At 48.0% G+C, this 12,624-nt stretch overlaps 1 protein-coding gene across 1 annotated transcript; it reads right to left on the bottom strand.

Annotated features, from left to right (window-relative positions):
- Positions 1–10,370: 10,370 nt before the first annotated feature.
- Positions 10,371–12,305, bottom strand: LOC139829999 (AAA-ATPase At3g50940-like). The gene is made up of 2 exons (XM_071825028.1): positions 11,201–12,305; positions 10,371–11,084 (listed from the first exon to the last, which is right to left on the bottom strand). The coding sequence occupies exons 1-2, from the start codon at positions 12,194–12,196 to the stop codon at positions 10,536–10,538; spliced, it is 1,545 nt and encodes a 514-aa protein (XP_071681129.1). The 5' UTR covers positions 12,197–12,305; the 3' UTR covers positions 10,371–10,535.
- Positions 12,306–12,624: the final 319 nt, after the last annotated feature.

The raw sequence follows: 12,624 nt of genomic DNA, 5'->3' as shown, positions 1-12,624 counted from the left end.
GGGTCTTAGGCTCCTTCCTCGCCTCGGGGACTCTAGCTTCTCCACGAATCTTCAAGGGCTTCGGCGCACCCCCACCCTCCATCACCTCCAACTCAGCCCTAGAGTCCGACTCGTGTGTAGACTCCGTCTCCATCTCCACCTCCCCACTAGACGGACCCTCTAGGAACAACTCAGGAGCCACGTCGCCAGAAGCGGAGGGTGGCTCGTCAAAGTCCATGTGTACCCCGCCGCCACCTCGTCCTCCACCTCGTCCTCCTCGTCCTCGTCCATCGGTACCATCGGCGTAACGCGGATTGCGCACCGGGGCTCGATCACTCCGTCTAGGCGCTCTAAGAATATTCCTCTTCACCTGCGCCAGCGTCCTAAGCAAGCTCGCCGAGTCTTCCTTGCCGCTGCTCATATTGTTCAGTCACCTGCATTGAGAAAAATAAAACAGTTAAGCACAATGCAATTAAGAAGCATGTTGACATAATAAAATGAAGATACTAAGAATAAAAGGCACAATGCAATTAAGAAGCATGTTGACATAATAAAATGAAGATACTAAGAATAAAAGGCACAATGCAATTAAGAAGCATGTTGACAAATAAATACTAAGAATAAAAGACCCTCACCAGCCATCATCACTCTCACTCTCATACTCCGTCTCTTTCTCTTTCTCTTTCTCTGGCTCACTATCACTATCACTATCTTTTGAGTACAAAGTTGAAGGGTCGATGGGTGGAGGCTCATCATAATTGTCATTCGCCTCAAGTAACTTCTCGAGCATAGATATGTCCTTTAGATCCACCACTGACTCACCACGAGTTTCTGCATCGTTCCCGAGGTCCTCTTCAACAAACGGTTGTAAAATATATTCCCCGAAGTCCTGTTCCTCTTGATAGAAAATCCCCTCGTATGTCACGGGGTCAATGTTGTTGTAATCATCCTCAGAGGGAATCGGTAGGTTACCATGTGGCGATACCTGGAAGACGACTTCCCAACCCTTGAGTTCCGCTTTCTGGCATGGGTAGGGCAAATAATAAACTTGCTTGGCTTGCTGAGCCACAACAAAGACATCGGCTCCGCTATAGGTGGTTGAAGGCTTAACTTCAACTAACCCAATGGACTTATCACTTCTCTGTCCACCTATTGGGTCGAACCAATGACACTTGAACACGACGATATTGAGTTGCACGTTCGTACGATTGAATGTCAACTCGTATACACTCTGTAACCTTCCGTAGTAATCAAAGTTATTGGCTCCTTTGGTGTAGACCCCAGTATTTATCGTTTTGGGATTCGCCCGGCCCTTCTGGTGCGTCTCTGTATGGAAGCGAAACCCATTCACATCATACTTCTCATACTTGGTCACCTCACGGCTACAACCTTGTGAAAGGACACGGATGTCGCCTAGAGGGGGGGTGAATAGGCGGTTTAAAACTTTTACGAGATGGGCTTAACAAATGCGGAATAAAACTAGCGTTTACTTTGTCAAGCCCAAAGCCTAAATACTATGGTTCACCTATGTGCACCAACAACTTATGCTAAGCAATATAAGCAACTATGTGATAGCAAGATATATAACTTCAAGCACGATGGCTATCACAGAGTAAAGTGCATAAGTAAAGAGCTCGGGTATAGAGATAACCGAGGCACGCGGGAGACGATGATTTAACCCGAAGTTCACACTCTTGCGAGTGCTAATCTCCGTTGGAGAGGTGCGGTGGCTTAGTGCTCCTGAACGCCACAAGAGGCTCACCTTGAGGTGTGGTTGCTCGATGCACACCAACGCCACAAAGGCCTCACCCCAAGATGCGGTACTCACACCACACACCGAACGCCACGAAGGCGCCTCACCTTATTCTCCGGTGACCCTCGCCACAAAGGCCTAGGTCACGGTTCCACTAAGGGATTTCCTTCGAGGCGGAAACCGGGCCTTACACAAAGCTTGGGGCACGCATCCACAACTTAATTGGAGGCTCCCAAGAAATCGCCACAAAGGCCTAGAATCCGTCTAGGGTTCCAAGAACCCAAGAGTAACAACCTTCTTGCTTTCACCTCCACGAATCACCGTGGAGAACTCAAACTGATGCACCAAATGCAATGGCAAGAACACCACAAAGATGCTCAAGTCCTTCTCTCTCAAATTCCAACAAAGCTACAAAAGCTATTGGGGGAATAAGAGAGGAAGAACAAATAAGAGGAGGAACACCAAATTTCTCCAAGATCTAGATCTAGTGGATTCCACTCACAAAGAGAGGGATTTGATTGGTCAAGATGTAGATCTAGATCTCCTCTCTCTTTTCCCTCAAATGGGGGCAAGAATCATGGAGGGATTGAGAGATAGAGGAAGCTTCTCTAGTTTATCAATGGAGGAGAGAGAGAGTGAGAGAAGCTACTTGTTCCAATGGGGAAGAAAGGTATTTATATGAGAAGATGCTCCAGATCTGACCGTTATGGGTGTTTTTGCGAAACACCGGAAGTTCCGGCCACAAGGGCCGGAAGTTCCGGCTGGATGCTTTCGCTCCAGAGCAGCTGAAGGACTGAGAGTGGGCGGAACTAGGGCGGAACTTCCGGTGACCGGAAGTTCCGGCCAAGTCCCGGCCAACTTCCGGAACTGCGTGAAAACCATACTGGAACCATCTGTGAGTAAAAATGCAGTTTCCAGAACTTGCCCAGAAGTAGGGCGGAAGTTCCGCTGGCCAGAACTTCCGGTTCCGCTAGCCGGAACTTCCGGCCTACTTCCGCCGAGCTTCTTCGTGGGAGGCGCTGGGATGCTGCTGACTGGAGCATCTGGGCGGAACTTCCGCCCGCAGAGGCCGGAACTTCCGCCAGGAGCAAAAGACATACCGGTAAAACCTCCAACCTCGAAAATGCAATAAGTTGAGTTAGGAAACTCGGATTTAGGTGAAACCAATTTTGTTGGAAAGAGGACGACAAGAGCTACCCAACAAAAAGTGGAAATATGAAAATCAGTGGGGGTGATTTTCTATTATTTTTAGAGGTGCAATACCTCAACATGAGAAACCGAGAAAATCACCAAACTCGAAAACGCAACAAGTGATCTATGCAAAATCCGTTTTCGATGAACTAGAGTTTGTCATGAGAGTAAGCACAAGCTCTAAAACATCACATGGATAAGATCCAAATAACAACCAAGAAAGATGATGCAAGGATGCAAAGGTTTGAGCTCTCTCCGAATGATACGATCGAGTTACTCACTCGAGAGCCCTCTTGATAGTACGGCAACTAAACTATAAACCGGTCTCCAACTACACTATGAGACCGGTGAGAAAGAAACCCTATCAAGAGCAAACCTTATACTTGCGCATTCCACTTGAGCTCAATGATGACGATCTTGACCACAACAAGATGGAACGCCTTTCTTGATTGTGCTTGCTTGACGAAGTCTTGTGGAATGCTCGACCATAATCCACCATGGGAGAGCTTCTTCTTCGACGCAACTTCACATATCCATGATCACCATATGGATGGCAAGCTTCAAGCATATGATCTCTTCGAGTTGGCTCATCTTGAACTTGCACATCATTTCTTCATTCTTCATCATGTTGATGTCTTGAAGTAACTTGAAGGCTCACTTCATCTTCATCTTCATCTTCAAGACATACTTGACACTTGATCTTCTTCATTTGCTTCTTATTGCAATCTTGAAGCCAACATATGGTTCAAGCATTGCCTATGGACAACTCCTACAAATATAACTCAATGCAAACATTAGTCCATAGGGATTGTCATTAATTACCAAAACCACACATGGGGGCTCCATGCACTTTCACCTTGGAAAACACATTTCAACTCATCTATCATATCAACGTTTCTCTCACGGCCCTACAAGAACATTTCAAATTTGTTGTGTGCATTAGTTACGTGTAATAAGAGGGACAAGTCACATGTTGCAAGGTAAGAGGACAGGTTAGAAATTACTTTTTCCATGAACCATGACACAAAGTTTTTATTAATTCCGGGAGCACCCTCTTTCAGTAGAGTGTCCATCTCCGAGGGTTGGGGCAATTCATCATACGGCCACATTTCATCCGTGAATTACTGAAAGGAGAAAATAAGCATTAGACCGAGACGAGGTTACTAGCTGCAAAGTAATTTGTTCACCATTTTACCTTACGAATGGGACCACTTCCTTCATGTTCATAAGCACATATAGCATTATACAATCCTTCTCTTCGTTCTCCAATTTATATTTTGTTCCTTACCAGCCTTGCCACCGGGGAATTGGAATAGTTGTAGCTTGGGGTCATTCTCGGACACGTCGACATTGTAACGAGTGACCGGGTTATGCTGAGTGGGAACATCATCGGGATAGTACGTTGTCGCGGCATCTGCCATCTCCCGAAGGCATATTGCCTCAGCTATGCATGCTTCAATCTTGGCCTTGTTTCCAGTTATCTTTCGAATATACTTAAACTCTCTCTCAATACAGAACTGCCAACGAAACTGCACCGGGCCACCCAAGAGTGCCTCGTTGGCGAGGTGCACAATGAGATGTGCCATCGGAGTAAAGAAGCCTGGCGGAAATATCATCTCCAAATTGCATAGCAACTCCGTGACCTTGTATCTTGTAGCTTTGCAATAACCTTGGGACATATCCGCAGCACAGAGCGTGCGGAAGAAATGGCTCAACTGCGCAAACACTCGCCAAACTTTCTCGGGGATATACCCTCGAGGCATCACCGGCATGAGCCGCTGAATCCATATATGATAGTCGTGACTCTTGAGCCCGGTGACTTTTCCCGTCGAAAGATTAACTCCCTTACTCATATTCGAGCAATAACCATCAGGGAACATCACGACGTATTTGAGCCACCTGAATGCCTCCTTCTTTTGGATGGAATCAAGGCAGAAGTTGGCATGCGGCTTGAACCAATTCTTTTGACGGCCAATAGGACGCTTCATGTGTAATTTTTCCCTATCACAGAGGATCTCAACATCGACTCTAGCCTTGACATTATCCTTTGACTTCCCGGGAATGTTCAGGCATGTGTGAAAGACGGACTCCGCGACATTCTTTACAGTGTGCATCACATCGATGTTATGGGGAAGTTCGAGGTGCGTGTAATACTCGAGCTTCGTTAAGGCCGCCTCGTGAGTCCAGTTGTGCGTTACACCATATCCCTCAAATTGATGGCCAGTTGGCGTCGCTGCCGGCACGAGAGCACGTAGCTCGGCTTCAACAAGTGTACCATCAAACTTCGGCACATCTTTTTTTTCATGCACAACTTTGCCCTTCTTGAAGTTCTTTTTGTCTTCTCTAAACGGATGCCTCCTTTTGAGGAACTGTCGATTAGTGTCAAACTCAACATACATGAGACCCTTCAGTAGCCAAAGGAACTCAAGCCGGTGCCTGCACACTGGGCATGGCCACTTACCAGCTGTACACCATCCGCATGTTAGGGCGTACCCGGGCATGTCATGCATGGTATACTGCAACCAAACTTTCATGTAGAAGTTTGTCTTCTATGCTCGGTCGTACGTCAATGTCCCGTGGTGCCAAGAGTGGTTCAAATCTTCCACAATCGGCTGCATGTAGACACTCAAATTCTTCCCCGGGTAATCAGGGCCTGGAATGATCAGCGACAGAAACATGGTCTTCCTCGTCATTAGGACTCCGGGAGGGAGATTGAGCGGAATAACAAACACAGGCCAGCAACTGTAATTGGCAGTCGACATACCATATGGATTGAAGCCATCTGTTGCTATCGCAATTCTGACATTCCGAGCCTCGAGTACAGCCATGAGGGAATTTCCTATCGAAGTTCTTCCATGCCGTACCATCGGATGGATGTCCCATCTTCAACTGCTTGTTTTCGTCCTCGAATCTCTTCCCATACTTGTGCCACGTCATCTGTTTGGCTGTCTCCTCGTGCATGTAAAGCCGCTGGATTCTTTTTATGAATGGGAGATATCGAAGAATCGACTTTGCGGTGCTTGACTGCCTCACCTGACCATCCTTTCCCGTTACCTCTTCATACCTAGACTGCTTACAGATGGGACAGTACTTGTCCTCTGCAAACTGTCTCCAAAATAGAACGCAGCCTTTCAGACAACAGTCTATCTTTTGATAATCCATGTTGAGGTCCTTCATCATTCTCCTCGTCGCGTGCAGGCTTTTAGGCAGACAATGATCTTTGGGCAACATGTTTCCAGTTGTTTTCAGACTTGCTTCGAAGCCCTCACGGGTGGTGTTGTAACGGGTCTTGTCGGCTAGACATTGGGAGATGGCATCGAGCTGAGAAATCGCGGCGCCCTCGTACAGAGGCTTCTTAGCCGCGGCAATCATACCATAGAAGGCCTTCGCGGTTGGCTCTGGTTCCTCCGGTTCTGGCGGCGCCTCCGGTTCTGGAGGTGGCGAATCCGGGACATCGGCATGGACGAGATCATCTAGAAAGTCTCTAATTCCATCGTACTCATTGCCATTGAGCCGCTGCCGCATCACCTCACCTCTGTCACGTTCGCGCTCATCAAAGTCGATTTCCGTGACGTACCAATGCATATACCCATATTGCAGAAGGTGTCTATACATTTCATCCTTTCCACGACGTTGAAGCTTCACGCAGCGAGATCCTGAGTGTAGAACTCATCAACAGTAGAGTCACCCTGCAGAAGATCATGCTCCTGACGCAAGACAGATAAATACAGAGAATCCCCAGAAGGCTGGTAGCGCTGACGAAGATGAGACCACATCTCAGCAACAGTAGCAAGACCCATAAACTCAGAAGCAAACTGTGGCTGAACACTCTGAGAAAGAACAGCAGCAGCCCTGGCATCCTCATCACACCACTGAGTAAAAGCCGCTAGACTATCCCGATAGGAACCAAGAGCCTCTGAGTAAGCAAGTACCTGCTGCTCGTATGCCTCATCAGCAGCAAGCTCGGCAGACTTGGCTGCCTCCTGAGCAGCCTGAGGAGCGTCATCAGCGAGAGCCTGTGGCACTGGCGGTGGTGTAGGAGGCACAGGAGCAGGGGGATGCGGCGGACAAGGGACCTCGCCGGTAAGAACACCCCACAGCCGAAGACCACGCATGTGGATGCGCATAAAAGCAGCAAACTCCCCATAGTTGGTACCATCAAAGATCACTGGGCACCGAGGAATACTGACATATCCAGACGAAGAGGATGCCATCTTCCTTCACCTTTTTTTTTGGATCTGGCTCTAGCCCCGGTGCACTCACGCTGCTAGCCACGTACGGCGCTGCAGATGCAGGCCGACCAGAGGCTGGCGGCGCTAGGCGGACCGGCCGGGGGCCGGAGCAGGTCGGAGGAGGCCGGGCTGGTGTTGGACTGGTCGAGGGCGGGCGGATCGGGGCCGGCTGCGGGCGGATCAGGGCCGGCCCGGGCGGGACGACGCGGCAGCGGCCTGGGTAGTGCCGGCCCGAGGCAGCCGCGGCCTGGACGAAGTCTGCCTGGGCAGTGCCGGCCGGAGGCGGTGGCAGCCGGAGCGTGGCCGGCCGGAGATGGCCGGATGAGATCTTGGAGGAGGAGCTCGATTTGGAGATCGATTTGGAGCTCAAACCCGGCGAAAATGGGGAAAGACTTCAATCCCGACTAGAACAGGAGAGGAAGAAGAAAGTGGAGCAGCGGCGGCCGGAAAGATCATCGGCGGCGGCGCGGATCGAGCACGGAGTTGCAGCGTGCAAAGAGCTAAACCTAGAGCTCTGATACCATGTTGTGAATGAGCAACTAGTATTCACTGTAGGCCAAAGGCCAATACATGTACAGGTGATACAATATGCAGGGAAGCCCTCGTACACTGGAAATATACAGTAAAGGGGTCTATACATCACTAACAATACTCAGTGAAAAGAGTAAGTTTATTTGGTTCCGTTTCCTCCTATAATCACAACAAACCTTGTTGACTACCTGAAATGACATAGTCTTATCCTTAACAACAACTTCATTCTGCATTGGAAAGTCATTTCTTAAAAAGGCCATAACAATGGTTCCTGTTACTTCCTCCAATCCATATTACTTGCCACTTAAATAGATGTATTTACAATTAAAATGTGTCTAGATACATCTATATTAGTGTGAAGTAATATGAATCGGAGAGAGTAGATAACTTGGTCATGCTACCCTTGGCACTGTAGTGTATACTTGAACATGACATGCTTGAACTTCTATATGTTAGGTACAGGTTGTTGCTGGTCTGGGAATGGTTCTGTTTTGCCAAAGCATCTTGCAGACAGAGCATGCAAGCTGTCGTTGCTGGGAACAGTCTTCTCCTTGGGATTTTCTTTGTATAGAGTCCTATGGGGTAAATACCTGCCAACCTTAACCTTGAGTGGTTCTTCTTTGTTTGGCTGTGTTTCTTGCCCTGATGAACATGTTGATCTAATTCTCCGTTTTTTCTGCATGAAGAAACCAAATGCGTTGAACATGCCTGCAATCTGTTTGTTGCAGTCTATACTTGGAGCCAAGGACTTTTTCCATTTGATGTTCTCTATGTTGCTTCTCACATCTCAGATGCATTTAAAGAGTAAGATACAATGTTTCTCTGGCATTTTCATGATTCTGATATCTTGTTACTGCTTTTTTACATAGAGATGCAGATTTCAGACCCTTAGAGTACCCTCCTAGTAAATTCAAATGAACTAACTTTTCAAAGGAGATGTGTTTTTTGAAATTTTAGTTCATTTGATTGAACTAAAGAGGGCCAGAGGGTACCCTGAGGGTCACCAACTTTCATCCTTACTTTTACATATGTTTACAAGTTCCAATCTTCTCTTTTCACAGTTGCCGCACTACCTGTGTTCTGTTGGGCAGTTGATCATGTTGCCAGATTACCAAGGCGTAATTTTGCCCACTCATCTTTCTATAGGTAATTATCTGTAGAATTATGTCTGGATTTCATTTGTGTAGTTTGTTGAGTCTCCACTGCCCTGCGGTTAATATTGGCTCTCTGTTCTCTCTTTAAGGGAATATACTTGGAAGAACCCTGTTTTTGAGTGGATGCAAATAACACCACACTCAGTCTCCTTAGTTCAAATGTCGAACTTGCCTTGCGGTTTCTTCTGATCATATCCTTTTTCTCGTATGTTTCTCGTATTTCCCTCGAATTATGAAGACTTAATTTTGTCTGAGTAGTTACATCTTATGAGTTACATACACCTTGTTTATCTTGCAGGTGGCAACACAACATAGTTCAGACATTGATCTTAATGTGAGTTATCTTCTGCACGTCTGGTCTTACTTATTTTTTCTCGTTGCTTTTGTGCATTCACTCCGTAGCTGGAGGATGACTTGAGTCACAGTTCGATCTTCTACTGCACGTTAACAAGACCACAATTGACTGTACCCTAACAACTGTCAATCTCTGGCTAGCAATCCTTTCAACAGTTGCAACTTTCAGTCTTATTGGTCGTTTCTTGCTTTGCTTGTCTGCTATTCAGTTGAAGACGATACTGTGCTCCTGTAACATCAAGCTATCACCAGAGCAGATCGTCAACCCTTAAATCCACCTCTACGCTCCATTCCTCGAAACGCCCATCTCCGCGGTTCCACAGTAGTGGCTCAGGCAGCTAGACATGAGGACCAAATCAGGATCTTGCAGGTGACGTCCGTAAGAGTTGTGCGTGGCAAGTTTCCTGAAAACTAATTCGTTTTTTTTTTTGAGAAGTCGAGAAGAAGGTTTTCCTTCCTGGTGGTCTACTGATTCTTCTTCGTCCACTTGTGCTCAGGTCGATGTGTTCCGTTCCGTTCCAGTCGATGCGGACAGAAGGAGGAAGACCTGTCTATGTCGTCAGGTGAGGTATGACATCTGTTATTTATATAGGGCATAGCTAGAAAAAGAAATGAAGTTGACATATATATGCGGGACTCGCTTCAGTGGCTGTGGCTACTGGCATCTGTTTGGGGAGGTGATCAGATTACTTTATCTGGTCTAGGTCATGTTTTTTCTTGGTAGGGGGAGAACTCAAAACACTACAACAAACAAACTACCCTTTTATAAAGCAAAAAACAGGGGATTAGTTCCTCTAATCACAACCCTTAGTCTAGTTTGATTGCAAAGTAACTGCCGGAAACCGTACAAGCACTCCTCGGGTTTGATTTCAGCTTTTTTTTTTGTTTTGTTTCAAATCCAGTCATCTGATGCTTCAGAGCTGTGTGAGTATTTGTAAATGATAATTTTTTCCAGGGATTTAATTCCAAATGTTGGGTTAATATATAAATGAATGATAAAGAATTTTGAGATCACATAATGGACAAACTACACGGGAAGTGGCTGAAGTTGGTTCTAGGTCCTAGCTTCTGTAGTTGGCTCTACTGGCCAATGTATTATATAAGATGGCCTGTTGCATATATGTAACTTCTTGTTGCAGCAGCACCTGCAAATTTATTTAGAAGCACACTGGGAAGTAACGGTCCGCAGCACTGCTCCCAAAAACGTGATGTTATTAGTAGTCAAAATGACCACATATTTTGCAATGGATCTTCCAAAACGATCGCATATTTTCCAGTGGACCTCCTCTAGGACCTATCTAGATGGTACACACACTTGGGTCACTGTTAGCTTCCGCAGTCCTAACTGCTTCCGTCTTCTGTGAATGAATCATTCTTCAGCACAACCTCTTTGTCATCAATTTTCTCCTCTACTTGCACACATTCAGTCTTGATCCCATCACAGTCTTTCTTTTCGTCCACCTGCATACTTTCAGTCTTGATCTCACTGGCATCTTTCTTCTCATCCACCTGCTTGTTATCAATCTTGATCTCATTGGCATCTTTCTTCTTTGTGTTTAGGAGCTCGACAAGATCATCGAGCGCAACATCAGTGTCATCGTTCCTCATCAGAACCTCGGCGACCTCTGCAGGTGTCACAGTCACCTCCTTGATAAGCTCCTCGATCTCTGGATACTTGGCATGGTATTCGATGGCGTGGTAATTATTGACAAGGATCCGGAAAGCCTCTGGGGTGCAGTACCCCATGTGGATGTGCATGTCCATCCTGCCAGGCCGCAAAAGTGCTGGATCAAGACGCTCCTTGTAATTGGTCGTGAAGACGACGATCCTTTCCTCTCCACTTGTCGACCACAAGCCATCAACAAAATTGAGCAGCCCGGATAATGTTACCTGTGCAGACAGCAACCAAATTGTTATCAGCATAGGCAAGAAATCTTTGGAATCAAGGAGTGGGGAGGTTTTACATATTTATATAAACATAGAAGGTGTTCTGACTCCAAAGTTACCTTGTCTTCTGTCTTCTTTTTCTCTTTGGAATTGGACTTGGACTTGGATTTTTCCTTGTCCTCCTCCTGCTCCTCCCGTTGCATCAGTTCGATGGTACAGTCGATGTCTTCAACCACGAGGATGGATCGGTTGGTCATCCCAACAAGAAGCCTCCTAAGGTCTGAGTTGGACTCAACCCCAGTCAGCTCAAGGTCATATATGTCGAACCTGAGGTGGTTGGCTATGGCAGCGATGAGGCTGGACTTGCCGGTACCCGGTGGACCGTACAACAGGTACCCTCGCTTCCACGCCTTACCGATCCTCCTGTAGTAGTCCTTCCTCTTTATGAACCTGTCAAGGTCATCAATAATGGACTGCTTCTGCTTCTGGTCCATGGCGAGTGTGCTGAATGTGGAGGGGTGCTGGAGGTCCATGGGGGCCCAGTCGTCCGAGTCCTCGTTCATGTATATGTTGAGGCTCCTCTCCCCTTGCTTGATGGCCTTGGCCGTGGCGACGATGAACGGGAGGTACTCTTTGAGTGCCTTCTCCTTGTGCTTCCTGTGGAAGCTCACCCTGTAGGACCTGACCTCCCGGGCCCCGCCCCCGCCGTTCGGGTCGGCCTTGACCTCACGGGTGACGAGGCACCACCTGAACTCCGCCCCTCCGTAGACGTCGGCCAGCTCCTCCCCTGCCCCCATGCTGACGACCAACTTCTCGGACCCGCTGTTGGCGCTGCTGACGCGCAGGTGCTGCATGCCGATGTTGGCACCGGCGTCGACGACGCGCGTGGCGAGGTAGGCCTTGACGGCAGGGTAGACGTGGTTGTATGACCACCCGTCGATCTCCTCGACGACGATGGTGTGCTTCCACGTCAGGCGGGAGCGAAGGCTGTTGAGGGCTGCGGAGAGGGCCTCGCGCGCCTCGGATGGCAGCAGCTCGCTCGCGAGGCTCCGCACCAGCATCAGCGACGCCGCGAGCGAGGCCGCCGTGGCGATGGTCTTGTCGTAGGACGCCATAGCCCCCCCACTCCTCTTGTATGCTGTTCGTTTGTGAGGGTGGGTTTTGGGGGCTGGTTCTCTGGTCCCCCGACTGGGACAGTGGTGAGCTGCCTTGATGTGGTGGTGGTGTAGTGCGGGGAAATGAACTGAGTGCGTGGGGGATTTTGTAGGCAAGGGGGAGGTGGGGATCTGGGTGGGTGGTCGAGCTCTTCCTCAGAAAGGATCAGGTCTACTGTACATGACACTACTACCTACGGGCACAGTGCAAAATGCAGCATCACATTACCACGCAACTTCCACGCAGGCTCTATGTGGCAAATAGATTACACCCGCCGCAATTGGGGCTTGCTATATTGTTTTCGGCGCATGGCTCCTTGCTAATTAATTAGATTACTGAGCAAAAGGTGGCAGCGTCACATCATGACGCAGCATCGCACCGTCATCAT

The sequence above is a fragment of the Lolium perenne genome, chromosome 1 (genome assembly GCF_019359855.2).
Source record: "Lolium perenne isolate Kyuss_39 chromosome 1, Kyuss_2.0, whole genome shotgun sequence".
Taxonomy (NCBI): Eukaryota; Viridiplantae; Streptophyta; class Magnoliopsida; order Poales; family Poaceae; genus Lolium; species Lolium perenne.
This window is presented reverse-complemented; position numbering and strand designations above follow the sequence as displayed.